At 40.1% G+C, this 27,305-nt stretch overlaps 2 protein-coding genes across 2 annotated transcripts; one reads left to right on the top strand and one right to left on the bottom strand.

Moving 5' to 3' along the window:
• LOC127972285 (WD repeat and SOCS box-containing protein 1) lies at nt 1-25,827 on the bottom strand. Its single transcript, XM_052575688.1, has 9 exons — nt 25,439-25,827; nt 24,518-24,686; nt 22,788-23,059; nt 20,454-20,585; nt 8,346-8,446; nt 3,112-3,284; nt 2,901-3,014; nt 2,149-2,256; nt 1-1,768 (listed from the first exon to the last, which is right to left on the bottom strand). The coding sequence occupies exons 1-9, from the start codon at nt 25,476-25,478 to the stop codon at nt 1,606-1,608; spliced, it is 1,272 nt and encodes a 423-aa protein (XP_052431648.1). The 5' UTR covers nt 25,479-25,827; the 3' UTR covers nt 1-1,605.
• Nucleotides 11,672-16,610, top strand: LOC127972284 (uncharacterized). Its single transcript, XM_052575687.1, has 2 exons — nt 11,672-12,480; nt 12,788-16,610. The coding sequence occupies exon 2, from the start codon at nt 13,074-13,076 to the stop codon at nt 14,733-14,735; it is 1,662 nt and encodes a 553-aa protein (XP_052431647.1). The 5' UTR covers nt 11,672-12,480; nt 12,788-13,073; the 3' UTR covers nt 14,736-16,610.
• Nucleotides 25,828-27,305: the final 1,478 nt, after the last annotated feature.

Below are 27,305 nucleotides of genomic sequence, written 5' to 3'. Positions count from 1 at the left end.
TTATTTAAAATACTTTATTTCAACATCAATCATAAAAACAACAAACAAAACCCCTACTGACTGCAGAAGAAAAATAAAGTCCATTCTAGTAAAATGAGTATTTGTTGATAAATTCACTTGCTCCCGTTGAGCACAGCATTAGGTATTTTGTCTGAAACAGTAGGAAAAATTAACTAGTTTCCAAGCATCTCTAGAATATTCATTAATGATTGAAAACTACTACCACCGTATTCTTAAAAACTGCAACTGCTAGAATTTTGGTTTTAACACTGAAGTGCATCTATGTATCCTTTCTACATCTACTTTATAGGAATCAAGTCTATAGAAAACCCAATCTGTTGAACATCATCAGCATTCTTCATACACCCAAGCAGAAAAACAGACATGCATTGAAACACTTTCAAGTTTTAGCCATAAATGATGGTCAGAGAAAACTGACTGTGCCAATCATATCAAGAACCCAAAAGGATCTCTGGCATCAGCTTTTTCAACAAATTTTTCCTGTCAAGACCATGATCAGATGAATTTGCCACATTCTTAATTGATTCAATTGCTTTAGATGACAGGCAGGGTCACATGCGTTATACAATCAATAAACAGAATCATGCCTTTTTGTTTCAGGACATGCAATAAACCGGTTCCTCAAAATAGAGGTAGATGAGACATGCCCAAACAAAACCACCTCCACAAAACCTCACTTTGGCTCTCTGTTTCAACACACAAGGCAAATGTCAAAATGTTAACAGAATGAGGTTCGATTGAGAGTTAAGTGGAAAGAAGGTGTTGGGCGTAAAGTGATGAATGGAAAGCATGAAGAAAAAACAAAAAAAACTGAAGCTAAATATATACACACACACACACACACTTACGTATATACACGTGCCTTTACAAATCTCTGTACAGATATAAAAATGAAAAAAAATTTGTGGAGGAAACAAATTAGCCCATGTGTTACTGAAGTGTTAGGTTTGTAATGATGAAAGCCATTAACGAAGCAGCATAAGCGTGTGGATGTTTATTTTCTCTAAAGAGGCACGTCAAGGGGAGGCACTGCCTGTGTCCCTGAACTACTCAACTATATTTCGCTCATTACAAGCACATACACACTTTCACATTGTCACTTCCCTTCAATCCCTCTCACAACCAGCAAGGAAGAGGAAAACACTGCAGAACATTCGGGAGACAATCCCCCGTCACATCACTTAAACTCAGTTTAGGAATACCTTAAACGGAGCCAGAGAAAGCACCACTTTCACCTATCATTTACCAACTCTAAGGTGCTGTACAAATTGTGCCATAAAAACTGTGGTTTGCTGATTTATTAAGGCTGTTTGAAGGCCACTACCTTATTATGGGAAAAAAAGAAAAAAAAACAACAAAACAAATTTGAACAAAACATTGAAATACACTTGCAACTAGGAAAACTAAACTTAAAAAAAGAAAGAAAGAAAAATAAATAAATACAAAAAGAATCTTTCAATCAATCTTGCCTTCATTAGAGAGTCGGTTTGCGCAGAAAAATATTTTTGTTACATTTAAAAAAAATTCCATATAAAAAAAGGCCCACATACAGATTTCATTGGTTTCACAGAGCGCCATGTTAAATTAAAGCGTTTTGTATGCCAGGTAGTCGTGCATGGAGAAAGGAATGGGCAGCGTATAAACCTGCTGCGTGGGCATGACTCGCCGCAGGGTCAAGCGGCACAAGTGCTGGAGGCTACTAATGCTGCGTGGAGAAGCCCAGAAATGCACGCTGCCATCACGAGACCTGTGAAAACACAATCGCATGCCATTTCGTTTATTTAACTTGGCACTGACACATGATCAAATATCATCCTGAACAAGGTCTGGCTGTGTTTATACAATACAACTTGCCAGTTCATCTTTGTCAGACTGCTATCATACAGAAAAGTATAAGTGTATGGGGGACAGCCAACTTATATCTAAATAATTCCATATACAAAGCAGGCTGGAGAGCTGGCTTGGTGCATTTCTTTAATAATACATCGTTCAGGATACTTTTGGAAAAGTGATGAAACTTATTGTTGGCTTCAATTCAAAACAGAAGAACAGTTAGAGGCCAAGATACAAATTCAATCCTTTATGTAGTAACACTACCCAGCAAACAATGGAATAACAGATTCGTACCCCGCAGCTAAGACACTTCCGTCAGTAGAAAAGGCACAACAGAGGCCATTGGTGAGAGGGGCGATGGCCTGAGGACTCTTCTCATCGATGCTCCAGAAACGCACCAGCCTGAAAAATGAAAATACAAGTTGATTGTCTACTGCGGTTTCCAGTGTCTTGCATAACATTTAAGGCAGATAAAACATGAAACTAAAAGTATGAAATTTGCCTAAAATAACTAGTTTAAATAATGATTTTATATGGCACTGTTCAAAATTTGAGGTTAGTAAGATTTTAATACTTTTTTTTCCCGGCAAGGACACACTAAACTGATAAAAAAATAAAAATGATTAAATTATATTGTATTCATTTAAAATAGGTCTTTTAAATGACTATTTTTGATCAAGTAAACAGCCTTGGCAAACAAGAGAATGGTCCTATCATTTGCGCCGAACCGCAAAACAAATATGCACAGTAAGTGAGACATTATCATCCGCCATTTTGTCGAGCACAAACGGTTTCATTCTCTCAGCACGAGAGAGAGGCGCCTCCACCCAGAATCAGGAGGCGGCGCGGCGAAGGCAAACTGGCTGCTAATAGTGATTAATGGATGTCATATGAGAGGCATGTGATCTTTCCCAGAAAGGGGCCCTGCAACAAATCACACACTCCTTCCAGAGCTCCTACCGCCCTAATGCAGGCTATAAACTGCAACACAAACGATCAATGTTGAGTTCTCAAAAGCAAATAACCGAGTGATTGCATTATCTTACATGTCATCAGTGACGCTAGCAATGTGCCGACCGTCATGACAAAAGGCAACAGAGCGAACCCATCGATCATTTGCTCCTCCTGCAAATATGGGTGAGGGAGGAGGGAAGAGATGCCTGAAGGGAAGATAAGAGATCAGTTAAATAACAAACTTCAGAGAAAAATCACACAGAACTAGAAGAGGAAAAGGGGGTGGAAAAACTAGTCACGTACCCCAACTCGAACAGAACGGTGGCTGTATGAGGGTCCCATATGATGACACGGGTGTCGTAGGAAGCTGTGGCCAGCAAGGCCCCGTCAGGAGAGAACTCGCAGGACACCACGTCGTTATGATGGCCCTCCAGCTTACGGATCAGAGTGTACTTATCCATGTCCCAAAGGAAGACCTGCAATGCAAAAGACAGATGTTATAGCTTACACACAATTCAGAGACAAAGAATTCAATTATTTCTTATTAAACAGCAAGATCAAAATGTGCTCAGTGTCATTTTTATGGTAAAATCTTAAGCACTACAATCAAACCCAGAAAAAGTAGCACATGCCAATGAAACAGCAAGGCTTAGTTGCACATAACTGCACAATGTCAAACTCTACAGAGCAGCTAGCAGTTGAAAGTCTTTAAATTACATCAATACTCACATTTTTTAAATTAAAATAAAAAGTGATACAGAAATACTACAGGTGTACACATAAAATCACATTATTCCAAGAATTACTACGTGTAAAAAATAAAAATACAAACAAATAGTAACTTAAGGTAACATTATGTTACTCCACTGGTACCCCCTTACAGTTTTAGTTCACTTGAGTTAACAATAGGCTTGCACCGCGCCGGTGGAGGCCTACGAAGAGACAGATACTGCAAGAGAAGAGAACATTCGATGGCCAAAAGTTTGACGCCTTTGGCAAACACAATACAGACATGTCACAACTGCAAACTCTGCTGATGAATCAATCATGAGACTTTCTAGTGCTTTATTTACTCCAGCACATTTTTTAGATTTAAGTTAGCAAAAATTTTTGAGTGCCAAGAAAACATGGTCCCTGCATGGTCTTTTTATTAAAGGGGTCCTATTATGATTTTTAACTTTTGGAATTTTAGTCATTGTGAAGTGTGTATGTTTGGGCATAAAAAGAACTACAAAGTTACAAATCTCAAAGTCCACTCCAAAGGAGATTTTTTCTGGGGAAAAAATCCCTTTATAAGAACAAATACAAATGGTTAGTTTGGACTACATCGCTGTTTTTCCAGGTTTTGTGATGTCACAAAGTGCCCCATAAGAATATCATTAAAATAATTCCCGCCTATGAAAATTCGAATGGCTGGGGGATGGGGAGGGGTGAGGTGAGGTCGTGGTTAGAACTATATTTATGAACTACACACACACACACACACATATGATGTAGATGCCTCATTAGCAACTGTTTCTATATGCTATACTTAAGCCATCTGCCATATTGTAATGGTCAACTTGACGTCATTCACCATAGTAATCACTGAATATTCGAAAGATGCCACAATCCTGCACAGAACGGCTCAACGGCTCTGTGAGAACCTACAGTATGGTGGATGATGTCAAGCTGTCCGTTCCAATATGGCGACAACATCTATATACCTGGAGCAGTTGAATGGGGCATCTATACATACCTATGGTTAAAACTCTTGGTTGAGTGCATCAGACAAGATGACGATGAAGAAGTGCTGCTGTAGCGTTAAGTTTTCGCAAGTTATTACACATGAACCAAAATAATCATCTCCGTAAGCGCTGCTTTGTGTACAGCTGTTACCGGGAAAACCTCGATATCCACAGCCGCAACAGCGCCTCCTGCTGGCAAAGATGAATTTGCATATATATATGCTGCCAGAGTCCCATCCTTAACTATACCGGAGCAGAATGAACTTGCTGCTTTGGCAAGGAGCGTGGCAGTACTGAAACACTGTCTAAGCTGTTCGCCAATCACAACGCACTGGGACAGCTAACCAATCACATCACATTCCTTTTTTCGTAAGCAGGGCCTTCATCAAAGCCAGAACTAATCGAGCCATTTGTACCAGGCTGGGGAGAAAGGTATTGTAATAATCTAAATTATGTGAAAAATAATGCTTTTTTTGAACCACAAAGCATGAGAGCATGTTCTAGTAATCCCCCGAAACAAAATCAAGACTTTGTAAAAGAGCATAATAGGACCCCTTTAAGAAAACTTTCTTGTTTATTCCTTATAAGCTACAGACACTGCACTTGAACAAAAGTATATATATTTATTTATTCAATAGTTACTTGCGCTTTAAACATTCTGGGGTTGTTGGAGAAACTACCACGGTGCATTATACAAGGCTAATTTACAATTTTTTCTAACTTGGCAATGTGAGTTGAAAGGGCTTCAGGGTGCAGAACTACTGCCAGCATTCAGTGTTAACCTAAGCCAGATATCTTGCACGTGGAAGAAACAACCATTTTTGGAAGTTGAAATAGTGTGATTTTATCAACCTTTAGGAGAAACAAGTGCTACTATTAAATGGTGGTTCCTTACAAATTAGGAAAAACAAGCTGGTGTTTGCTGAAGTTCTCGGGCTGTCGCTAAAACAGACTCTGCTTTCAGAACACAACAAATTAGATTATTTACAAATGGAAAACAAAATGCGCTTTCACTTAGTAAATGCAACTAGCTTGGAAAGTACAAACTGGTCCTGCTTCTGGTGACTTCATGTATGATGGAACATGGAATGATATATTTGCACAATTCCAGATTAAGGCTGCTTCATACTGAGCTCCATGCAAAAAAGCGAGGGCGAATCGCAGACAAACGTTGCTTTCACACTGAGCATGAAACGAATGATCGCCTTCTGCTAATTCACGGCTGCATGCTAGGTGATGCTGACCAGCAATGCATTTTTTCTCAGATATGCATCTCACGGATTTAACAAAGTATTAAATATAACTAACGTGTGGTTCTATACCAGAAACACAAACTATCTATAATGCTTACAAGTGATTATTAACGTTTTTTCTTAAAACCCACTACAAACCATCATCGAGTGTTTGTAATAACTTCCGATTGTGATCTATAGTTGATTCTGATTCTATAATAGGCAAACATGCACTCTTTGTAGGCTACGTTTAATAAAGCCACACTGCTTTATTCTCATAAACATACTTTGTTATAAAATTACAATGAGCTGCATACAAAACACAAACAGAAAATATAAAATCATAATCATATGTCTTATTTACTTTCATATTTCATGTGTAGAAGTTACACTCGTATTTAAATACAGAAGATCTAGTTAACGTTTGTTAGCTAACACTAAGTCACGCATGTGGAAGAAAACGGATACTCCAGATCACATAATTCAACGGAGAATTTAGAAATTATATTAAGATCATGTGAGAATAAATCTGTTCTCAGATACCAAAGATATCAGGAACTCAGCATTCACTCTATTCTCTCTACCAGGATACTCTTCTTCGTTTGTTTACATTGATTTTTGAAACAGTGCCACCACTGTCACCCTTTTGTGCAACAGCTGCTGCTCTGGACACGTGATTTAAGCTTAAATCTGATTGGACGGCCCGTTTCATGTTGGAGGGATGAAAAAAATAAAATAAAATCGACACGGGACGCGAAAAAAAATCCTTACTTTTTCATAACCGCGAATGATCACGCCTTGTGTGAATTGACCCATAGGGATCTATCGTTTTTATTCAAAAGCATCATCGCACCGAACCTTCGCTTTCCATGTGAAAAGCCCTTTAGACTGACATTATCGGCCTGCAAGAAGTCTTTTAGGACAGTCTTTTAAGTATTGTAGCCCTTTCATTGCTCACACATGCCAACAATGCTCCCAATCCCCCCTTAACTACGAACTAGGGCTGTGCAATTAATCCGGGTTGTGGTTTACTGATGAGATGCACGTGACAATCGCATTCGATTAATTGCACAGACCTACTACTAACCCTATTACAAAAGAGTCTAACTAGGGCATTAAGTACAGAAAAATCGGCCAAGTGCTTCATATCAGAGGTGTTGTGAGTTTGTTTTAACTAAGACACTATTGAGTGGGGTTGGCTCTACTGGCTGACTCATGTACACGTACAGCAGACACAATGTCTAGAGCTCCTCTCTTATGGTAAATGTGTGGATGATGGGAATGCTACTAAATATAGAGATGGAAAGGTGTTAAGGAAGGGAAGTAGGGGTAGGAAGTGAAGGGGATCTCACTGTCAACTCTTCTGAGAAATAAGGTAAAAGAGAACTGCGACAGCAGGAGGTAGACAGACATGGAGCAAAACCTACGTACAGGAAGCCCTTGTGGGCAGGAGCATGGAAGCCCCTGGGGCGTGGGCACGGGCACATGAGCGTCCAATGGGGGCCGCGATGGCAGCCGTGCCCCGCGTGGTCCGCACCAGCTGCTCTATATGTCAGCACGGCGCTTCCCTCAAAATCACTCAAACACAGAGCTCTGCCACCACCTGGGACAGGGAAAGCAAGACACTTATGGACACACACAACTGTACAGTTCAACCGCTGCAGCCTGTTCATGGGAGGAGAGTTGGCTAAGAGTCGGAAAGACTCAAGAGCTGGTTTCAGGGATGATTTACTGACTGGAATGCTTTCTTTGTTGTGCCATAAGGGCTTTCACACGCAGCCAGCATGACAGCTACATACAATACACTGCTGTTCAAAAGTTAGAAGCCAGTAAGTTAATTTGAACAATTTAAAAATTACCATTTTCCTTTTGAATATATTTTGAAATGTACTTTAATCCTGTGATGGCAAAGCTGAAATTCCATCAGCTATAACTCCAGATTTCAATGTCACATGATCATTCAGAAATCATTCTAATCTGCTTTTTGGTGCTCATGAAACATTTATTATGAATGTTGAAATACAATTATTTAACAAATAGAACAAACACCTTTTGAAACTGAAATATTTTGTAAGAAATGTCTTACCAGTCACTTTTTAATCCAATGTGTCCTTTTTTTTTTTTTATTATATATTTTTTTTTTAAGTAAAGTATAGGCTACTTCTATTTAACATCTTAATGACCCCATATGTTCTTGATATCAGTTTGGATATCAGGTTTAATACCACTATGTGTGTGGGAAAGATCCTAGGGATTTCACATTTTCAAATTGTATTTATGAAAATAAATAGTCTATTATTAAATTTTATTAATAGTAACATCAAGAAAAGCTTCATGGTTGAAAAAGATTCATAAGCAATTTACATTTCTATATACATGCGCATAACCAGAAACTCATTTGTACAAACAAAAACAAACCAAAACTACAGGCAGGGTTTCTAAAAGTAGATTATGGCACTCAGCATTATGATGATATATAAATATTCATTTAGCACTCATTGATTGGTCATAGCAAAACTACGAACAGTGAGAAACACCAAACAAGTAATAAAGAGGAAGAAAGAACTGCAAAACGTACCGCTTTGCCTGCGCCTACGGAACAAAGGACAGATGAATCCGGTGAGAAAGCACTGCAGTAGACCCAGTTTTGATGGCCACGGAGTACCTTCACCATGTTACCTATTAAGACAAAGAATTAAGATTGCTTAATTGTAACAGATATGCAGGTCAGCGATTCATGGGTTAAATTCTGTTTTGTAAATTCAGACTGTTGGTACTAAATACCAGCCTGGCTGGACTTAAATTACTTTACGATACCCATGCGAGCCTCAAAGGATACCTGAAACCAAATTCCTTAACATACACACACACACACACACACACAAAAAGAAACCTTTCTTTTTGTTCCTTACTTTTGTAAGTCCTTTATTAAATATGTATTTTATATGTTTGTGTATTGCATAAAATGGTTAATCCTGGGTAAATGGTTAAAGTGCTGACTTATAAGTGGAAATGCTTGATTTCAATCTTATACTTTCTCAAAAAGAAATGTTCTGCAACCCCCACACTCCTTGGTAGCTCGTAAAATTTTACGAGCTCACAGGACCACAGGACAGGAAACCTAATCCTTACAAAAGAATGATAGAATGTACTCAAATGTAGTCTTAATGTGTATAGTATTGTTTTTGCGGTACATTAGAGGTTTCCCATATAAATTGGGAATATCTGCAGTGTTATCATGTGTTAAACAAATCTTTAAATGTGTAATTCGATCTAAAAATTAGATCTTTGGTCATATATATATTATGTCTAGTCTTGTTCTAATCGTCATGCTTTGACAGACCCATTTATCTAGAGCAAAGTAATGAAAAATGTATTTAATCTGGAATAATGAACTTGCTTTAATATTCCTGATGAAATCGGACAGGCCCTAAATCATCAGGGGGTTGTCTCAACAGAGACAAAGGAACTTTCCCGCCGCTTCAGATCGCGGATGTTCATTGGGTGGTTCACGCGAAAAGAGGCGTGAACATCTCAAGCTATAAGAGTCGACCGAACAAGGTCCGCCTCTCTCTTGGTTCTTCGTCGCTCTTCTTGCTCTTCTTCCCGTTCTCCGTTCTCGGACACGTCGCTCCGCGCGGCCTCGGGCCGCGCTTAGTTCTCCTCCCCCCTCAGCACACGGACTGAGGAGAGGAAAGCCATTTTCATGGCTCATTTGGAAACTTTCATTTTCGTTGTTTTGTTTTCTTTTCTTTACTAAGTTTATTCAACTATTCGCCTCTCCACGCAAGGAAGACGAATTCTGGAACAATGTTTGTTGAACCTTTCAAATACCGCGCGAGGACAGAACAAAGGACCACGTGCTCCACGCTCACGCCAAGCGCAGCGTGCATGCGCGTCACATGGCCTCCGTTTCATGGCACATGGCTGTTCCAACGGGAACAGTGCGTAAGCTCACAAGCTCGACGCCGATCTCACGCCACTCACATGGGACACCTTTTGCAAGTATCACTTTCTCTATGGAGATTTAAATGCTGCTTTAAAGTGTTGTTATGATCTGATTTGTTGTTGGCTTCTAAAAGTTACTGACTATGATTTTCATACCTGAGCTCCTTACGTGATCCCATTCTATTTTCTCTCTCTCTCTCTCTCTCTCTCTCTCTCTCTCTCTCTCTCTCTCTCTCTCTTTTATTTGGATTCGTTATGTATTGTATAAAGCTTACTGTTTGTATTGTCGTACGCATATTTACTCTGTGTGATTTGTAGTTTGATGTATTACTAGTTTAATTATTAAAAAACCATATACTGACGATTGGCCTGGACTCCACCCCACTCACATTACGAGTCACTGAAATGTTTTGGTCTTTAGCTACAAGCTCTAAATTTAGAAACTAAATTTATCATAAGGATAGGATAATATTTTCATGGCCAGAGAATACTTTTCCTTGAATTATAAGGTGTGATAACTTTATTGAAAATTGATAGGTCTACAGTGGTTTGCTGGACATACCACGGTTTGATCTGCAGTAATTTACAGTTAAGAGATATCACAATAATTGATATGAAGAATGTAATATTGACATATTAATGAGTAAATTACAGTGCCCTGTGATTAGTATTGGTATTGGCAATTGAGCTATTTTTCATAATCAATAAAATTAAATGTAACTGTCATCTGAGATATATATTAATCAAATTTTTGATTAATTATTCAAATTCCCTATATATCATTTGAGTTAATTACTATGTAAAACTCATTGTTGTTACATTTTGGTGGAGAATGCGGGCATTTCAAACTTCGTTTTGTGAGCAATCAATCTGTGTATATGGTTTTTAATAATTTCTGCACGTGCGCTATGAAATTATGTAACGTTACTTGTGAGATGAGTCGCAAGACGCGAACTCACTCCTAACTGACTGAGGCAAAAAGCTGGTCAGTAAGCACCTAGGTATTTATAGAAACTTAACAGTATAGTCACTGTTAATTTTAATGAAAGTAATCTGCAGTATAATGTTAAAAGTATCCTGTTAAGAAAGACCAAAATCTTTTTACAATGAGAACATTTTAATATGAATAATTAAAAGATGAAGAAATCTTTTATTAGTTGCAACATGTAAATCTGAACATGAGCGATGTTCCTCTGATTCAGTAAAAAGGCCTTGTTATTAAATATCGTTATTGAATTCGTGGCGAACCACAGTGATATTCAAGATTAAAACGATAAAAACTCCTGGTCTAAAATTGGCTTAGCTACCCGATTTTTAAACCTAAAACATTTAAATCATAAGTGCTATTTTGATAAATGTTTATTGGAGTCAACAGTTGGAAAATTCCTGTTTTTATTACAGTTGTGTTTTGGAAGTGAACGGATCCTTCCTTCAACCTATGTTAATATAGCACCTCAGAGATTAAAACTTTCTGTTTGTTACTTGTGATTTTTGATGCAGAAAATCAGCCTGACAAACGATCAGATAAATTCTAAGTCATATTGAAATTGTAATTCCTCTATCTAAACACTAGAGGGAACGTGTGGGTTAGAAATTTCAGGGTACACCCTGCTTTCTGATTCCAGCTTGCATGAGTGCAAAGCTGCCAACCTGTGGCCATTTCAGATAATGCACTCTGATTGCTAATTTATAATCCCCTGTGATGTATATTTGAATTGGATGTCTAAATTCTCGATAATTATTTGCATTTACAGCTTTGCTCGTGCGAATAGTATTACAGGGAAACAAAAGAATGTTCCCTGCCTTTGACTGTTTACATTTACTTTGAGTTTAGTTCAAACATGACTTGAATTAAAATGTAATTGTTAATAGTGGAAATCTAGATGTTTTCAGGTCAACCACTGGTTGACCCCCTTAGAAGGTAAGCCATCTAGTGGCAGTCTCCTGTTAAATCGACTAACAGACCTATGTCTTTTCCATTCTGTTTTGAATTGCATGTCCACTTTTACCCTCTTTGATTAATCTCACACTGTTTGATTAATTTCATGATCATTAATGATAACTTACAAGCTATCAATGGTTATTATAGGATATTATTCAGATTTTCCTTTTAATTCTTACATGCTTATTTTAAATTTTGATTTAAACCAGTTTTGAATTTTTAATTTGAATTAAGTTTTCTGCTCAGCAGGTTAAAGACAGAGAAGCAGCACTTTCCCCCCCCTTGTGGTGAAAACCAGCTACTCCTTCTCCCTTGTTTCATTACTGTCTTTTAATTTGATGTTTATTATTTTTCTTCTCTCTTTTGACTTAGGTTATTTTGATAATTACCATTATTATCATAATTCATTTGTTTTGTTTTATCATGATTAGGTAAAGCTGTTACCTTTCCTCTCTACATATAGTTACTCAATTGATGTTAAACAAACCAAACCTTAATTAACTTTAAGTTTCCTTTGTTCATCCTTTGTGTATTTGATTGTAGAACCCCCTCGGTGATTGGACAGTCATCTCAGGTTTCCAGTGAGCAAGGCTGCCCGACCGGTGTTACCGATACTGGCTGCGAGTGAAACTCGGTCCCTCTTGTCTCAAGAGACATCAGCAATTTTGGCACTCCAAAGGTTGTGCTAAAAGTCACAAGCCGTGCTGTCCTGCGACACGCCAGAGTAACGGAGGACCGGGGACACTGCGGTTCAGTGTTTGGGGAGCACCGGGGAGGTTGACCAAGCCACTGGTTCCCACCTGAATGACTTCAATTCAACCAGGTGAACCAAAAGTGATAAAACCTATCCACTTATTATAAGCCACAGAATATTAGATATTCCCCCGGATATATTTTAAGTGTTCTGACCCTTTTGCTTCTTTAAGCCACACCATATTTCTAGGTTTCCTACCCAGATAGCCCACTCACCTGTTGGCCCTATCTTAAAACCTAGCAGTAGGCTTAGGCCTCCTTATTCTCACTAACACGTTGTGTTTCTATTGTTTTCATCTCATTTCAAGTGTTGTGTTTCACTTTGATCTTTTTCTACCACCTGTTCTGTTGTGATTTGTTTCTTTCATTTCACATAGAGACAGTAACCTGGGAGCCACCAACGAAGTTAAATAGTAGAGCGACCACCAGCAGCCGGTGTCATCACACGACCCGCTAGGCTACTGCCTGTCAAATCTCCATTTCAGGTCCTTCGTTGACCCAAGTTAATTGGCTACTTAACTGTCTGACTGTTTGCATCAGTCAGCCCCAAAATTCTCATAAACGGCACAGCCCGTATGAATATAGCTCGTTAAACGTAGAACGAACTTGCATTGGTCTTTTTGTGTGTGTGTGCTGTGCTTCTCTCACCGACAGAGAATCAGGATGTTCCAGGCATCCAGTCCAGCAGTCCACGGGGGCCACCTCTCGACATGGTTGAAAGCAGTGACGACCCCCTTCCTGCCCAAGGATGCCATTAACCTGCAGCACCCAGAGCAACTAGACACCGAGCTAGATGAACTGATGGCACGCGATCCAAACCAAAGCGACTACTACAGAGAACTCGCCAGGATCTTCGGAAGCCTAGTTCCCATTCTCGTCGCCCAGGCACCGCTCAGTGAACGGAGCAACATCGCGGAGGAGGCCTGGAAGGACCAGGCCCCAACCCAGAGTCATCTTGATCAGCTTCTCCTCGAGACCCAGAACCAGCGCGAGAAAGAGGACGACACAGATCCAGAGCTACAGAAAGGAGTTGAAAGACTTCACAATGCCCTGCAAGATCTTCGCCTCGACACAGATCAAAGAGAACAGCTGGAGAGAGAAGCCAGAAAAGAACTCAACAAAAAACTCCAGCAAGGCGACGCTCTCCTAAAAAGAGCAGAGACTGAACTGAAAGAAAAAGACTATAAAACCTGGGCCTGCAAAACACACTTGCAAGCGGCCCAAGCTAAATTCAACAAGCTTACTCTGCAGAGAGACGAGCTCCAAGATGAACTTGACACTGTTCACACAGAACTGAGACAATCTCACAGATTACAGAGTGGCTGGATCGGAGAAACGCACCCCACAAAATTTCTCCCGGGCCGCCACTCCAACCCTTTCAGCCAAGAACCCAGAGCTGGAAAAGGGGGTGTAGTCTCCCTTCTAAGGAAATCACCAGCCAGCTTACAAGAACATCTGTCAATAACGGAGGGAAGAGAACCCTTCCAGAGAACGCATGTCACCAAACCCTGCACTGCTCACAGAGAACTTCACAAGCTAGCCAGAAGCATCTCTACATTCATTCCAGATCCTGCAGGAGGACATGATGTTCATGCTTCTTTACAAGCCATTGACTTTCATTTGCAAACTGTCGCCAACGTGACAGATGTGAACACATTGTACCTGTTAAAAATCACGGCCAGCCGTGATGTGCATTGCTTTCTGGATCGTCAACCAGAGACTGTCAAAGCGTACTACCAGCAACTGCTACAGACTTTGATTCTTGAATTCTCTGATCCAAACTCAGATCATGGGCTCCTTATTGCTATGGACCTCAAACAGGGCCGATTTGAAAACCCACAGACTTTCTGTAGTCAGCTACGAAACACCTACTTCGGAGCATGCAACGAACCAGGTATGGAACAGGATTTCAACTTAAAAACTCTGTTCCTCCCAAACCTACATGCCAGTTGGAGTTTTCATCTCAGAGTCCCAGCGTGTCCCCGTAACAGAACTACACAAGAGTTACGGAACTTAGCCCACAAAGCTTGCACCAAGCAAAGGACTATTTGTGAAAAGACTGTGAAAAACCCCAACGTCTCTGTCTCTGAGCACTGCTTGGAGTTAACCCTAGATGGCGCCCTACAACACCACAGTCACAGACATTTTTACAGAGAGTCAATACCATTCCAAGCCAGCAGAGGGCAACACAGTGCAGCCACGTCTGAGACAGCAGAGATCCTGAGGGTGCTGAAAGATCTTCTTCACATGAATACTCGCAAGGAAGATGAGCCAAGCACCCAGAACACTGCCCGAGCTCCACAGTCAACAGCTACAGCTAACTGAACGAGACAGCACAGGTCCTCACACCAGGTACCACAAACACAAGGTACCAGAAAATGCTGTTTTGACTACCTGCCTTCGCAGCGAGCTACACAAGACCGGTCCTCATCACCCACCGATCGTCCCACCTGCCCTAATGCCAACATTCCTGGGCAGCCCTGTCAAAAAGGGGGTGGGTCAAAAAGGAGTCAACAGGGAAGACCTGATCGACACAGGATTAAACCTGACGGTGATCTCATCTTACCTTTTCAAAAGACTCCAATTTGAAGCTAAGAGACAAGATCGAACTCTTACACCTCAAACTTATGAACTGAATGTACAGGTGTACAGACAGGATGACATCCAGTTTGAACAGGTTGTTTCCATTCACCTGACATTCGTTCCGATGAGTCTAATACATCCCATGTATGTCCCACCAATGAACACTCATACATTGCTCATCGACAAAGACCTGCTAGAACACTTTGACCCTTTTCTGAACTTCAAACAGCTAAAAGACTTTGCTCAAGTGCGAGAACCTCTTTCTCTCCAGCCACACAGGTTGCTAGAGCCAGACTGTCAGGTCGCAGAGGTCACGGGAACTCCCACAGAGCCAGACGGTCAGGTCACAGAGGTCACGGGAACCCCAGCAGCCAGCCATGAGTACAACGCCCTAACAACAGGCCCAAGTTCAAGCCTCTGTACCTTAGTCAACAAACAGGGTACGGTGGTACCAGCTTACACCAAAGGGGTCGCTGTTCGGCTCAACCTGCAAGGTGGTCAAACCTTACACCACACGCTGGGTTTCTTCCAATCCTCACCTGAATGTGTGGAACTCGGACTCACACTTGCAAACAACAAGCATGTCAAACACCAACACCTGTTCTAGCAATGTGATAACATCACAAAAACACACAATGTGATCGTGTACTGGAAGAAGGAAAAGGGACACTCAAAGTTACCAAGTCTAGACGAGGACTTTAAAGATCACACTGACACCCTTGCCAAAACTGGCACACTAAACAACATTCTGTGGTCACTCCCAACCCACCCACCCACATTCAAGGTTGAAGTGATTACACACAGCACAAGAACTTTACTAGCTAAACTGCCTACCTCAGAATCGCTTACGCAGGCTCCGTTGTCTACACAGACCAACATAGCGGACATGCGGGCTTCTGAAACCTTGATAATGACTTTGTTTTACCACCTCTCAGACCCCTCCATCCACCCTGGCAACCAGTCTACAGTCACTGACAACCAAAGCCCCAGACCACTGCATGATACACAAACCATGCTGCGTGCACAGAACAATATTGTGGGTTGTGCACCGTCTGACATCACAATGCCAGGGCGTGTAATGCCACGGAGCAAAAGGGGGATAAGGCCAATATATTTCCATGACGCAGCATGTGCTGCACCACGCAGCACCAGAGCCACTGACAAAACACTGAAGCAAGCGTCATGCCAGCAGCAAGATGTGGCAAAACATGGGCGAGGGCGAGCTAAACCCAGTCACCGCCCACGAAGCAAAGAGACTGTCCTGTCCAACCAAAGACAGGCCTTGTTTGTTTCTTTCTCCCCTTTCTCTCTCTCTCTCCCTATTATCTGTACCAGGATGCTGCTGTGGTTTGCCGTGCCGTGCTGTCAGCCAAAGAGAGGACAGCTGCCACCGAGAAAACCGCTGAGACTCCTGACTACCGATGACAGGGCACACTACCCCAGCACTGTAACCGAATACAGCTGTACAAGGTTCCGATGGAGAGAGGACTCCCTCACTCACACTGAGGCCGATGTCAAACACCTGTTCAGCCAACATGAGAAAGTGACGGTTACACAAATGGAGTTAGGTGGACACCACCACCGCTCCAAACAGTTCCCGGGAGCTTTGCTTAGAGCCGCCAGAATGTTTAACATTGTTATGTCCAGTGTCAATGCAGCGAACCAGACTGTAAACTCCTTGAAACCACTGTTTACTGTCTTCCAGAAGAACTTTACCCAGACTCAGCTGCTTACAGCGTTAACAACAGACATGCTGTGGGAGGTTAGCTCCTCCAATGACAGCCTAACCACGAGTAAAACCCCACCATACATGATACCCTTAAGCCTTGTGTTAACTGTGCTGTCTTACACCATCACCATGCCAGCTGACCTGCTACGAATGCACCTGGCCAACTCTCTGGATAGCGCCTTCCTACGGCACGCAAACCCCAAACAGGGAGAAGTGAACGTGCTCCTGAACCAACTCATCAGCGAGTCAAACCAAGTCTACAGACCTAAAGACATTGTCAGTGTCAGGATGTGGAAGAGCAACACCCACACCAAAACACACATTCCAAATGTGGTGGCCTACCACGACAGCAACACACAGCTGTACCTGGCCCCAAACATGCACATGTGTACTTTAACCAAAGACATTCATTATCTCTGCCTTAGCAAACCCTTCCTCAGACACAACTCTGAAGGAATCTGCGAGCTGCAACCCTGGGTCAGCGATACGCGCTGCCCTGCCGAAGCCAAGCCTCGTACACAAGTCACAGAAACGCAAGCAGAGATTGTGGGTAACAGATGGCTCGTCAACACTCCTGTGCGCTCAGCTATGCTGACCTACGACCAGCATGACACCGCCACCCGTGCCAACCTGCTGGACCAAGTACTGAAAGGTACCACCCAACACATTGACATTACTCCTGTCGATACAGCCCTCCAAGCACTGTCTCGACAGCCCATTCTGAACCAGTCATCTGCGGTCCTAGCCTGGACTGCTGCCGACACTGCACGGTGCATCTCCACCGTCATTGGTCCCACCCTGACTCTTGGCGTGACCTTCATCCTATACAGGATACTCAACGAGATGCAAACCTCTACAGCCAAACTCACGACAACTGTGGCTGGAGGTCTCCGATGGAATCCCCGGAAAAGGGACGCAAAGTGAAAGACAATACCGAACCTCACCAAGCTGAATCCTCAGCTTCAGGAACCACCTGTCATCATGACCCACCTGCTGCATGACCATCACGATTCACCTGTCATCTGCCCATCCGGATGATTGCCGTCCGATGATGTCCACACAGGGACTTCATCTGACGTAAAGGGGGAGATGTAACAGATATGCAGGTCAGCGATTCATGGGTTAAATTCTGTTTTGTAAATTCAGACTGTTGGTACTAAATACCAGCCTGGCTGGACTTAAATTACTTTACGATACCCATGCGAGCCTCAAAGGATACCTGAAACCAAATTCCTTAACATACACACACACACACACACACACAAAAAGAAACCTTTCTTTTTGTTCCTTACTTTTGTAAGTCCTTTATTAAATATGTATTTTATATGTTTGTGTATTGCATAAAATGGTTAATCCTGGGTAAATGGTTAAAGTGCTGACTTATAAGTGGAAATGCTTGATTTCAATCTTATACTTTCTCAAAAAGAAATGTTCTGCAACCCCCACACTCCTTGGTAGCTCGTAAAATTTTACGAGCTCACAGGACCACAGGACAGGAAACCTAATCCTTACAAAAGAATGATAGAATGTACTCAAATGTAGTCTTAATGTGTATAGTATTGTTTTTGCGGTACATTAGAGGTTTCCCATATAAATTGGGAATATCTGCAGTGTTATCATGTGTTAAACAAATCTTTAAATGTGTAATTCGATCTAAAAATTAGATCTTTGGTCATATATATATATTATGTCTAGTCTTGTTCTAATCGTCATGCTTTGACAGACCCATTTATCTAGAGCAAAGTAATGAAAAATGTATTTAATCTGGAATAATGAACTTGCTTTAATATTCCTGATGAAATCGGACAGGCCCTAAATCATCAGGGGGTTGTCTCAACAGAGACAAAGGAACTTTCCCGCCGCTTCAGATCGCGGATGTTCATTGGGTGGTTCACGCGAAAAGAGGCGTGAACATCTCAAGCTATAAGAGTCGACCGAACAAGGTCCGCCTCTCTCTTGGTTCTTCGTCGCTCTTCTTGCTCTTCTTCCCGTTCTCCGTTCTCGGACACGTCGCTCCGCGCGGCCTCGGGCCGCGCTTAGTTCTCCTCCCCCCTCAGCACACGGACTGAGGAGAGGAAAGCCATTTTCATGGCTCATTTGGAAACTTTCATTTTCGTTGTTTTGTTTTCTTTTCTTTACTAAGTTTATTCAACTATTCGCCTCTCCACGCAAGGAAGACGAATTCTGGAACAATGTTTGTTGAACCTTTCAAATACCGCGCGAGGACAGAACAAAGGACCACGTGCTCCACGCTCACGCCAAGCGCAGCGTGCATGCGCGTCACATGGCCTCCGTTTCATGGCACATGGCTGTTCCAACGGGAACAGTGCGTAAGCTCACAAGCTCGACGCCGATCTCACGCCACTCACATGGGACACCTTTTGCAAGTATCACTTTCTCTATGGAGATTTAAATGCTGCTTTAAAGTGTTGTTATGATCTGATTTGTTGTTGGCTTCTAAAAGTTACTGACTATGATTTTCATACCTGAGCTCCTTACGTGATCCCATTCTATTTTCTCTCTCTCTCTCTCTCTCTCTCTCTCTCTTTTATTTGGATTCGTTATGTATTGTATAAAGCTTACTGTTTGTATTGTCGTACGCATATTTACTCTGTGTGATTTGTAGTTTGATGTATTCCTAGTTTAATTATTAAAAAACCATATACTGACGATTGGCCTGGACTCCACCCCACTCACATTACGAGTCACTGAAATGTTTTGGTCTTTAGCTACAAGCTCTAAATTTAGAAACTAAATTTATCATAAGGATAGGATAATATTTTCATGGCCAGAGAATACTTTTCCTTGAATTATAAGGTGTGATAACTTTATTGAAAATTGATAGGTCTACAGTGGTTTGCTGGACATACCACGGTTTGATCTGCAGTAATTTACAGTTAAGAGATATCACAATAATTGATATGAAGAATGTAATATTGACATATTAATGAGTAAATTACAGTGCCCTGTGATTAGTATTGGTATTGGCAATTGAGCTATTTTTCATAATCAATAAAATTAAATGTAACTGTCATCTGAGATATATATTAATCAAATTTTTGATTAATTATTCAAATTCCCTATATATCATTTGAGTTAATTACTATGTAAAACTCATTGTTGTTACATAATGTATAGTAATACTTTATTGTTTTCTGTTATAACACTTATAGTTGGTTATAACGTTTCCTAAAATTCTAAGTAAAATTGTTACAATTAAGACATACATTATGCAAACAGTTTCCAATAATAAATGACCAATACAGTATTTATCCTTTGAAAGCAATGTTGAATTCCCAATGTTTCCCCACTTTGAGACTGGGGAAAACAGCTGAACTCTGGCCAACATTCCTTCATGATTAGTGTAACAAAAAAAAAAACCTGTTTGCAAATACAGTGAACTCCATTTTATCTTCAAGTTCCCAGCATATAAATAAGATTCATGTGATCTTATTAAAACAGCAATCCTATCCTAGGATCTTGCAAGTAAAGGAAAAAATATCAGCAAACATTCTTTTGGAGTATTGAACCATTTCCCACATGCCAAATGCCCAAATCTCAGAGTGGATGAGCATGTACATGCTTGAGTGAGTGTGTGTGCTGTGAAGGAAACGTCTATTCCAGAGACTTTTCAGCTTACGGTTACACAATATCTAGCTCTAGCATGTTAATGTAATATGTAAAGCTAACAGTAGTGGCACCAAATACAAAAATCAACATTTGGTCCTCACCGTCATCTTTGAGGTCCCACACGCGTAGAGTCTTGTCTCTTGAAGCAGAAACCAGCACTAAACTCCCATCTGGGGCAAACGTAAGGTCTCGCACAATGTCTGTGTGGTCCATCAGGTTCAGCAAAAGTTTTCCTGCAGAAGAAAATAAAATTGAGGATAAATAAAGACAAAAAAAGCCAAATCATTCCAGATCAACCACTGTTTACAGCACAAAGTCCACATTAATTGATGTTGCATCAGTATCAACATCTTGTCACTGTACCTTGGAAGCTGCATTTAAAGGTGACATTATATCCCTTTTTACATTATGTAAAATAAGTTTGTCTATAAAGTTTCAGCTCAAAATACCCCACAAATCATTTATTATATAATTTTTGAAACACGCCGTTTTTGGTGCCTGTCTCTTTAAATGCATATGAGCTACTGCTACCCGCCCCGTTTTCCAGAATGGAGCTGTGTCATTACAAGCTCGGACCTGCTAAAAAAATATATATTAAAATGTTTTAGTTCAGATTATCATGATTATTGAGCTGAAACCATGCGTTTTAAACCATGTTAGTTTAAACTTCTGATATGCGGTTTTCTGACTGTACACATGTGAAGCACATTAACAAAGTGGCTATCACAGCACGTGAGTACTAAACTAAGTTCTTATTCACACTCAAGTTTACGTTAAAAACACACGATTTACAAAATCAGTTGGTTATGTCATTGAAGGTTTTAGATCTGTGTGGCAGCAGCAATGTAAAGCAAATAAATAAGTTCCTCTGACGCTGGAACTCGAAATAGTGTCCTGTGCTCGTCTGTGTAGCCAAAGGCAGAACAGTTAGTATTTTTTGCTCAAACTTTCACTATGGCATTAGAGCTGGTACACCGTTGTCTCTTGCAAACTCAAAATGACGGCGTCATGCGTATAAACTAAGAGGGCAGTAATATTATAATGAGATCCCAAGGGAGCTAAATCAGACACGCTTGTTTGCTCAGACGCTTACAGAAAAAGGCTTACCAAAACAACTGGGTTAACCTAGTTCAGCTATCTGAAAATTCAGATTTTCATGATGTAACCTTTAACACATAGTTGACTTTAGAAACTTCTTTGACTACTTAGGAATCAAAGAGAGGAAGATTTCATTCGTGGCTTGGCTTTTATGCTTATAAAAGCAGATGTCAAAAAGGGACTTTCCAAGGTATTCTGGAAAACACTGAGCAGTTATACATCTAAGCCCTTTCTTTATGTAAGGTGCTGAATTGCCTAGAGGCATACAGAAGCACAATCACTGACACCTGTCAGCCTAATTTACTTTAAAGCCCTATAATTAGCTGCATCTACAGTGACAAAACAAAAATCTTTAACATGGGTTTCTAAAATGTAATTGAGGCTTAGTAACAGGACCGATTTGTATCTTGTCAAGCGTGAAAACATACATTCACTTAACATATAGAATGACGGGTGCATGGCACAAATCCTGTCGAGATACTGTACAATACGCTGCTATCAGATTTCCAGAATGTTTTCAGAAGGGAGAAAAAAAAAAGGGAGCTGGAGGAAGATTCTCACACCCTGAAAAGAGCAAGTCTGCTGGGTAAATTTATGGCATTGTGGTTGTAGTTTGAAAGGAGGTGGAGTCATGCACTGAAGAAAACATCTCTTACCCCTCAGAACAGCCAATGGCAGTGTCTTTACAGGACCTGCCCATCTATTAATATATTTTACAGCTGGGCAAAAAAATAATTATATATCTCGGAAAAGTCGTTACTTTTTCTGCAGTCAACAATCGCCTCTCTGTTTCACAAAAACAGCGATTCGTTCTCTGATAGCAGATTTACACATGCTGTTATGACCATTTAAATGTGAAACTTGAACAGAAGCACAGAAGCAGAACTTAAGTGGCCAAGAAACCAATGGTAAAGCAGTACAAAGGTTCATAAAGTGGAGAAATGTATTGTGTAAGGGACAGCCTACTTATAAGGTTGAGTAAATATGTAAAAAAATTATACTTAGCACTGACTGATGACTGCAAAAAAGCTAAAATTCAATAGGTGTATGCAAGACATACATTTCTAAAATATGAAGTATGATTAAGTGATAGAAATGGTTCAAAATTACAAAAAGGTATGGCTTAAAAGATCATGTCAACATCTTACATAACCACCACCTCCCCTCTCTCTTACACACACACACGAGCGCACACACATCTGTCGGGATACAGAAAAACAGGAAGCTGGCATGCAGAAGTGTTGAGGGAAGATGGCATGGGTTTTTAAACACATTTGCTCTAGTGCAGAAATATCAGGAAAAAAACTGATTACTTGATTCAGTGAGAGGACCCTCACCTGTATAGACGTCCCAGATTTTGATGCGGCCATTGTTGAGGCCCGTGGCCAGCAGAAGCTGGTCCTGGCCGAACTTGAACCTGTGCCATTCGATATTAACACAGCGACTCTGTTTTTCAGGAACAGAAGAGCCGAAGGCCAGGCCCCAGACAATGTCACCACAGTCGATGGTGTGCTCTCTGGGCTCGCCTGGCAGCAGACTGCCCTCACTGTTCTGCCGGGACAGTCGTCGAGGACCCACACTGCTCGACCGATCTTCCTTTCGTGCAGAACTAGGGCGAGGAAGAGAGAGAAATTTTTTTTTTGTGTTGTGTTGGTATGAAAATCATGTCTGTGCTTCATATGGAAAACAGGTAAAAAATCTTAAAGTTGATAAACTGTCAACAGCAATTAAAAAAAAATAATAATTATCTAGCATTTGTGTTGAAATAAGCTGCACATTGTAACTCTTAGGAATATTTGAACACCAAGTAAACTCCCAGCTTTAGAGGTTACTTAAGTGTTGCATCAACTTGGACCCATTTGATGTCACTTGCCCAGTTCCTGAATCATTACAAGGTTAAATTGCATGAATACAGAGCAGGCGCTGCAGAACTGAAACAGCCTGCCACGTGTCAGCTGAAGCTTTTTATGGCACAGTGGCTTCTGCTTTTGCATTAAAGGAATAGTACACCCAAAAACCCACAAGTCTTTTATCAGTCTTCAAAACACAAATGAAAATAATTTTAACCAAAACTCTGATACTTCAAAAAGTTCAAAATATGAATAGAGCATTTAAATCCAAGTCAAACTTTGAGTTTTAAAGATGAATAAGTTCTAGAACAGCATGAGGTTGATGAAGTGATGACAATTTTTTTTATTAATTTAAAAAAGAATAAAGACTCAAATAACCTGTATAAAATTTTGCCTTTGATTTTAGTGCCACTGAAATATTATCACAGTTCTTTTTTTTTTTTGTGTTTATTAAACTTTTAAAGTTTTAGTAATGTTGCTGTATGTTCAATTGTGAACCTAAACTTAAATTTAACTACCAAATGATATCCTTTGTGTGTACAACTACTAATAAAGCTACTACACTTCAATGCAGAATGACTGAAAACTGTTTTACAATACCATGGTTCTCTTTTATGGACATGTAGAAATGGTTTGTTTACTTCCAACTATCATAAATTCTGTTAAAGTTTTATTTTAAATGTTACAGTTGTCTGCATGGTTTATGTTGCAATATTATTTCTAGTTTTCTTTTTTTTATGACGAACACCTGCACCAAAACCACAAGATAATTACTTAACATTTTATTTAATGACTAACAAAATTGTTGGTAGGTTGTTGATTTTGTGCCCAGCTAGAAAAGTACAAGACATTCTGCATTTAACACTGGCAAAGAGCCCAAAAAGTTGCTCAGTTGGAGACATGAAGCCAAAGGGCAATGATGTGAACCTCGTAATGAGGACTCTGCATTCAGTACTGGACAATAGCTGGTTGGCAGGGCTGTGTGCTCAACGGCGCTCTCTCTATCTATAATGTAAGGTGAGATGATGACTGCCGCTGAAGGCTAAACAAGCCCAAACACTGGGCACCACTGTAGCATAGCCACCATGTGAAAGCCCAGAGGGCCAAACAAGACAACCAGCACACGGGCAGACTGCCTTTGTCAGTCCATCAACACACAAGCTGTATTGTAACAATTCACCACAGTGAGAAACAAAGAGATAAGTGTGTATACTCACAAGCTGGCTAAGCATTTTTTCCATGGTACAAGTCTCACAATTCGATGTCCTTGAGACCAAGCGAAGTAGGAACCATCAGGTGCAAAAGCTACAGTCCAAGTCTCCCGGCCAGACTTCTGGTCAAAGGGGGCAACAGGAGGTATGAGTTCCCCGATGAACTTAGCTTTACCTGTAACAACAAAAAGCAAATTTTTAAGCCTTTAAAACATTTTATAAAACCAAACTACCCTTTGTTACTATTTTATAAAAAACATGCATTTTGTCAACTTTTGTGAGTTACATTATAACTATATTTCCATCTACTTTTGCAAAAAAAAAAAGTAAATTGTTCACACAATTTTTTTTTTTCAATTCTGTTATCATTTACTCACCATCATGGCATTTCAAACTTATTTGACATACTTTTCCTTGTAGAACACAAAAGATTATATTTTGAAGAATGTTGGTTACTAAACAGTTTTGGTTACAATTATTTTCTATTTTATGGACAAAAAAAACCGCCCTGGATATTAAAATGTAAAAACAAATCACATTAAAAAAATCATTAAAAAATGTTAAGTTTATATAATTAACACAAGTCATAACAGCATAGCGTGTAGCTGAGATGGTGAGTCACAGTGGTCTGGGGAGGGTGTGGATGTGCTCTGGATGTGTGTCTTATTTTGAACGTGGGACACAATAATTATATTAACTGTCAATATTTAAACGGACAATACACGGCGTACGGAGCGAAAATTGTGTCCTAATATGCCAGAAATAAACACGACACGGAAATTTTGAGTACGTTAACTTAAACCACATAACGTTAAATCCATATCTACACAAATGTGAACACTAATTATAAAGGAAAATACACACGTTTAAAATGAACTTTTTAAACGTGTGTACTGCAAAGCAGTGACGAGAAATGGAGAAACTCACCTATTTCATTTTCGTTGACAAAATCTGGGAAGCTTGCCATCTAAATCGAAACGAGTCTCTTAAGTCTGAATATTATTGGTAAACGAAATGCAGGCGTTCAGATGAATGCGCTGAACAAACGGAAATGGCTGTATGGGTCAAACGCTTGGGAATGCGGAGCGTCGTCTCACGTCGACGCAACGCTGACTATATTTACGTTACGACTGTTTGAAAAACAGACAAAAGGACCGTCTTTAAAGTACAAATTTAGTTTAAAAAAATGAAATTTAAACAAAGAAAGCGATGCAGTAATAGTCTAGTTCCTTTAATCACGTTGCAAACGGTTCGAATTCAATGTATTGTAATGGCTGCGTGCCTCCTATCGATTCGAACACACACCAATGGGCGGGATACTCTAGCGACGTCATAATAGTTGCCGGAGCGACGGAGGAACGTCGATTTCTGATTCGCGGAAATCCGTTTACGCGTGGCCTCTGATTGGCTGTTCGCTCGAGAAAATGAATGGAATGGATTCGTGGAATACGTGCTGATAAGGAGTGTGACGATGAAGCGCTCAGCCAGTGCCGCAGTTTAAATCCATATCCCTAAAAGCAACAAAATATCGAATTCAGTGATGAAATTGCTTGAAAGGTGTCGGGAATTTAATGTACAATTTATTTCGTTTTATTTTTGGTGTGTTGTGCCTATTAATGATTCATGTCGTGTAATGTTTCATTGCAGTGAGAGAACAAAGAAAGTTTATTCCCAATGCTTAATATAAAAGATTTGTAGTTCAAAAGCTCCGGTTGAAAATTCTTAAATCACTGATTTATTTAAGCTACCAATTGTTTAACTTGGTAACCTTAAGCATTTCATTAAAGAATACATAAAATATATCTGTTACTTTTTATTGACAGGGTTGCACATTTTTATTAGCCTATAATACATCCATACATGTATATTATTTTATTGTCACATAAAAATGGGTATAAAAATATTCGAACAACTCAAGCTGTTCTACTGCAATGAGCAACCAAGCAAGAAGGTCATCTGTCAGAAAAGCTACCAAGAGACGAGATAGTTTTACAAAGTACTTGGCCAGATATTAGTCTCTTTGGCATATCACAGTTTAGACCTCTTTAGAAGAGTGGGCTGAAAATAGCTACATCCTAGCATAGCCAAGTCCAGCCCCATTCCTGTCGTTTGCTAAAAACATTTGACAACCTAAAACATTTTTAAATAAAAAGTGGTCGTATAAGATGACACAAACTTACATTTGTGCAATCCTTAAGTGACTTACTGCTTTTATAAAATAGTATGTTAGCATATTTTTTATCTTCTGCTTGTAGATGCTATGGTTTCATTTATTTGACATACATTTGCCAGAACATTCTGTTGGCAGTTCTGATAAAGACTGATAATGCAGTCTTAGTTTGTCTGCTCATCGTGTTTATCTTTAAATGTGGTTTCAGTCATTTGTTTTTGTTCCCCTAAAAAGGTAGAAAGGAAAACTATGATCGAAAAATAATTTTGAAATAATGTTTCTTGGTCAAGATAAATGCTTGTTTATTATTGCGAGGTCATTAGGGGGTGAAGGAGGAAAACTTTTTAGGGTTAACTTAGTGTGTCATATAGATTAAGTGTGTTAGATACAAGGGTTTTTATCTATGATTTTTGCCACGGCGGCACACTTGATGCCTGATAGTGAAATGTTTTTATTTTGCTATTGGCTGATAAGCGCTGAGTTATAGCTTTGTTCCCGGTTTCCTAGTAATTCCAGTTCACAGACAGTTGGTGAAGGGAAGTTCATTCAACGGTGTAATTAAAAAGGCAAATCGTTTAATATACACATTTAAATGTATGTAAACCCCCAAAAAAGCATCAATTA

The sequence above is a fragment of the Carassius gibelio genome, chromosome B15 (genome assembly GCF_023724105.1).
Source record: "Carassius gibelio isolate Cgi1373 ecotype wild population from Czech Republic chromosome B15, carGib1.2-hapl.c, whole genome shotgun sequence".
Classification (NCBI taxonomy): Eukaryota; Metazoa; Chordata; class Actinopteri; order Cypriniformes; family Cyprinidae; genus Carassius; species Carassius gibelio.
This window is presented reverse-complemented; position numbering and strand designations above follow the sequence as displayed.